The sequence below is a fragment of the Scylla paramamosain genome, chromosome 19, assembly GCF_035594125.1.
Source record: "Scylla paramamosain isolate STU-SP2022 chromosome 19, ASM3559412v1, whole genome shotgun sequence".
Taxonomy (NCBI): domain Eukaryota; kingdom Metazoa; phylum Arthropoda; class Malacostraca; order Decapoda; family Portunidae; genus Scylla; species Scylla paramamosain.
The window spans coordinates 17,221,142-17,226,141 of NC_087169.1; the positions used below are offsets into that span (position 1 = coordinate 17,221,142).

A 5,000-nucleotide genomic window follows, 5' to 3' on the forward strand; every position below is an offset into this window, starting at 1 on the left:
CATCTCGTTGCGTTCATTGCTCATACATGGCTGGGCTAATTCAAGTAAAGGTGATTAGCAGGTAAAATGCGCGTTCCCAGCCAGCCCCACATACACCTGCCCACAGCTGCCGCCAGTAATTACGTTATCTGCACGACACAGGCTCACTCGCCGCCGAGGAGCATAAGGGCATTCATACTGGCAGTGATGATGGAAATTATTCGCAATGTAGCGACAGTTTGGGTTTTTCATTCTCTCTCTCTCTCTCTCTCTCTCTCTCTCTCTCTCTCTCTCTCTCTCTCTCTCTCTCTCTCTCTCTCTCTCTCTCTCTCTCTATCTATCTATCTATCTAACTATTTATTTATCTATCTATCTATCTATCTATCTATCTATCTATCTATTTATCTATCTCTCTCAAATAACATGTGGCATCATGGATTTCCGCAGCATTAGACAGTTTCTCCATCACATACGGAAAGATACATCACTACATCGCCTTATTTCTGAGACTCTCCCTCTTACGTTTTCTATTCCACGTAACTGACATCTACATTTTCTTCCCCCACTAGTCCCCTCGTGAAGCTCAGCGGACAAGAAATTTAAGTGGGAGACTCATATTAACAGTAATGTATTGTATCTTTTTTTTTTTTATCACTCGCGTTTCATTACACAGGGATTCAAATACATGTGCTCCTTTTCCTTTCCTACGTTATCCGTCTGTCTGTCTGTCTGTTTTTTCGTTTGTCTGCTGCGAGGAGTAACGAGTGATCTAGTGTCTAGGTTCGTTAAATAATTACCATCATCTCTTTCCAATGTGACCTCTAGTATTATTGGGCCAAAAATCCGATACTGGTGCAGACAACTGGGGTGAGTCTGACGCATTGCCGCAGTAACAGTGCCGCGAAGGGACGCTTTGTACCCAGCATTTCTTTTCTGGTGGTGGTAGTAGTAGTAGTAGTAGTAGTAGTAGTAGTAGTAGTAGTAGTAGTAGTAGTAGTAGTAGTAGTAGTAGTAGTAGTAGTAGTAGTTGTTGTTGTTGTTGTTGTTGTTGTTGTTGTTGTTGTTGTTGTTGTTGTAAGAATAGAAACAACACAAATAATTTAAGGAGGAGGAGGAGGAGGAGGAGGAGGAGGAGGAGGAGGAGGAGGAGGAGGAGGAGGAGGAGGAGGAGGAGGAGGAGGAGGAGGAGGAGGAGGCAGAAGCGGATCAGGAAAAGGGGGAGGAGGAGAGACAAAGGCAACAACTAACGCACCTCTCCATATTTCAATTGTAACAGAAGCAGAACCAGTAGCAGCAACAGCAGTAGCAGCAACAATAGCAGCAGCAGCAGCAGCAGCAGCAGCAGCAGCAGCAGCAATAATAGCAGCATATCTCAATGCCCCCTCTAAGATCCAAGACGCTAGTAGTAGTAGTAGTAGTAGTAGTAGTAGTAGTAGTAGTAGTAGTAGTAGTAGTAGTAGTAGTAGTAGTAGTTTGTTGACAAAAACACGAGTAATACAGAAAGTTACAATATCGTTTTTGTTTAGCTTAAATAACAAAAAAAGTAATAATAATGTCTTGCAGCAGAGGAGGATAATGGCTGAGCACAAACGAACCACAAGAACGTAAGGAAAACTGTAATAAAAACACACACACACACACACAAAAAAAAAGTCTCAATGAAAACTAAAAACCTAAGAATATACGTTAAAAAAATCAACATCAAGCAAGCAGAAAACTATAAAAGAAAAAAATACAACAAAAAGACGACACTAACAACAACAACAACAACAACAACAACAATAACAGCTCAAGTCTCCATCTCTCCTAAGGCACAAGACACCGAGCTCGAACACACACACACTTGCAAGGGATTTATCTGTTGTCCTGGCAATGTGACGCACGATGCTCCAGTACCCGTGCCTCCACATGCCACCCTAACAAGGCACGCAGTTCACACAATCTCCTCTCCTAATGAAAGGCAGGCATATACGTATATAAGCTTGCATTAATTAACTACAAAACATAGGAGCAGACTGAAGAGAAGGAACACACACACACACACACACACACACACACACACACACACTTAAGTACACATTTCGTCCCTCTTTAAGTATCTATCTGTTTGTGAAGGAGAGGAGGGGAAGCAATAAACATTCTAATATAAGCAGGAGAAACCTTGGGTATCATGAAATTATACTGCAGCAAAATTGATGGGATTGAGAGAAGGAGACAGAGAGAGAGAGAGAGAGAGAGAGAGAGAGAGAGAGAGAGAGAGAGAGAGAGAGAGAGAGAGAGAGAGAGAGAGAGAGAGACAAAGCACATGAGATGCATTATTACTTTGTTTTCAGAGAAAAGATAATCGTCTTATATAATGTAATCTCTCACTCTCTCTCTCTCTCTCTCTCTCTCTCTCTCTCTCTCTCTCTCTCTCTCTCTCTCTCTCTCTCTCTATCTATCTATCTATCTATCTATCTATCTCAAGTACAATTTCGGAAATAATTTACAGGAGACGCACCTTCAGACTGGCACCATTGTGAACCGAAATGCTTGCCACGCTTTTCATGCAGATTACAACCGCCGCTCCTGCCCGCCTCCCTGCTCGTGCCTCACACACACACACACACACACACACACACACACACACACACACACACACACACACACACACACACACACACACAGCGAGCTACAACAACAACAACAACAACAACAACAACAACAACTACTACTACTACTACTACTACTACTACTACTACTACTACTACTACTACTACTACTACTACTACTACTACTACGATGCTGCTTTTATTCATTCTATTATCATAACTACTTCCAAAATATATATTGATTAACTCCTAGGAGATGAGATGGTAGTAGTAGTAGTAGTAGTAGTAGTAATAGACACAGATAGACAGACAGACAAACAAACAGGCAGACAGACTAACAGACAGATACACACACACACACACACACACACACACACACACACACACACACACACACACACACACACACACACACACACACACACACACACAAACACAAACACACACGCACGTACTAAACAAAAACCAAACAAACAAATAAACAAACAAACAAACAAACAAATAAAATAAACAACAAAGTAAAGCAACACCCTCAAGACAGCAACCACCCATCGCAAGAAAATCAAGGCTCAATCGTTTTCAAGGGTACGTTTCCGCGGGACTGAAGAAGCAGGGGCTGGCACGCGACGCATCCACACCCGGGGGAAGAAAAACCACTCTGTCACTTATTGAGATTACACACACTTTTCAAACTGGACGTAAGAGTCTGAGCAACAAGATGGAGGAAAAGAAGAAGGAGGAGGAGGAGGAGGAGGAGGTAGAGAGATCAAGGCAGAAAGTAACACTAAAGGAGTAGAAAGAAGAGAAGGATTAGGAAGCAGCAGGAGAAGTGAGTGATGGAGGTAGGTAGTGAGGAAGGGAGGTACAGAGGAAGACAGGAGGACTAAGGGATGAAGGGCTTAGACAGGGACATGGTTGCTTATCGACGAGTGGCTGGGAGTGATTGGTGGAGGTTCATGGGAGAAAACGTACCAACTCCAAAGTAATAGAAGTAGCGTAGAGATTATTTAATGAAAGAGAGGCTTTACACTTTCACTGCGATACGAAACAATTAACAGTATAAGGGTTAATGCATGAAGTCTTTATAAGCATCTATAAGAAAGTAGGGAGATGAAAGATTTTGCAATTTCTACCCAGTTTAAAGATTGGACGTGGCTGTAGATCAAGTAAAGATGTGTCCGAGTGATTAGTGATTAAGGAAAATGTACCAAATAGTAGTCAAAGGGGAAGAGGAAGAGGAAATGTACCAGAGAAGTTCCAGTAAATATGTTAATCTTGCTGAATAAAAAATGAGAAAAAGTATTCTAGTAATTGCTGTATATATGTTTTATCTTCTTCAATAAAAAGGAGAGAATTGCACCGGAGTAATTCCGCAACGTGTGTTAATCTTACTGAAAAAAAACATACCCAGTAAATCACTCAGACGGAATTCATCATTTAACACATTAAGTTCGGGAGACTCTGGTGCAAGCTTAACTAAATGCAGAACACAATACCCGCAGACTTAACTAAATGAGGCAGCTATTATCCGTAGACTTAATGAGCGCAACCACAGCATCTTCAACTTCGTGAACTGTGGCATATAATCTTCGTTGAGTTAATGAGATGTGATAAACTTTCAACGAAGACTTACAATAGAACCTGGCACAGAACTTCCTTGCACTTAACGAAATACGATTAACAATATCCACATAGGCTACTTCAGAAAATGTAACCAGCAATAGGAGAGAAACTACAAATGAAGTTAGTGATCAACAACGAGGTCATACGGCACTTAATACAACTAGGTATGCATCAATTGATAAAACACAAACAGGTGAAGACAACTCGGTAAACAGAAGCAGGTGAGCACAGGTAAACACTCACGGCAGTTATCCTCGTCATCCCAGGTGAGAGGACAGTCCACGAAGCCGTCACATACCTGCCCCAGACCAAGGCACGGACCAGAGGCGCATTTCAGCACACCTGGCCCACATTCGAACGTGGCTGCGAGTAGAAAAGGTCAAGGGTTAAAACGAGGTCACTGATTTTGTGTTTAAAGGTATGCATGTGACAATACAACATTTTAACGACCTGTAATGAGTCCCAGAACTATGTACGTGTTAAATAAGGACATAAAAGCATAAGGGAACGAGCAAGAGGCCAGTAAGTCTACACATGAATGTCCCTGTGTGATATTTCTGTCTAGATTCATCTACTAATTCACCTCATCGGGAATCTTAGGTCTCACTCCTCATACTTCCCTTTGCCGTCCCTCTCCTCATCCCCCATGCTTTTCATACTTTCACTTCTCTCTCTCTCTCTCTCTCTCTCTCTCTCTCTCTCTCTCTCTCTCTCTCTCTCTCTCTCTCTCTCTCTCTCTCTCTCTCTCTCTTAAGGCTCCGTACTAACCCAGCCCTGGCAAACACTCACAGCCCTGCATAAGACATA

At 42.2% G+C, this 5,000-nt stretch overlaps 1 protein-coding gene across 4 annotated transcripts in view; it reads right to left on the reverse strand.

Annotated features, from left to right (window-relative positions):
* LOC135109779 (G-protein coupled receptor GRL101-like) overlaps positions 1-5,000 on the reverse strand; it is a 44,832-nt gene that overhangs the window by 21,490 nt on the left and 18,342 nt on the right. For all 4 annotated transcript variants that reach the window (XR_010272906.1, XM_064021430.1, XM_064021432.1 and 1 more), the window contains exon 13: positions 4,437-4,556. Coding sequence is in view for 3 of the 4 variants with exons in the window: in XM_064021430.1 (XP_063877500.1) it covers positions 4,437-4,556 (120 nt within the window). In the remaining variant the exon portion in view is untranslated. The remainder of the gene's footprint in view (positions 1-4,436; positions 4,557-5,000) is intronic.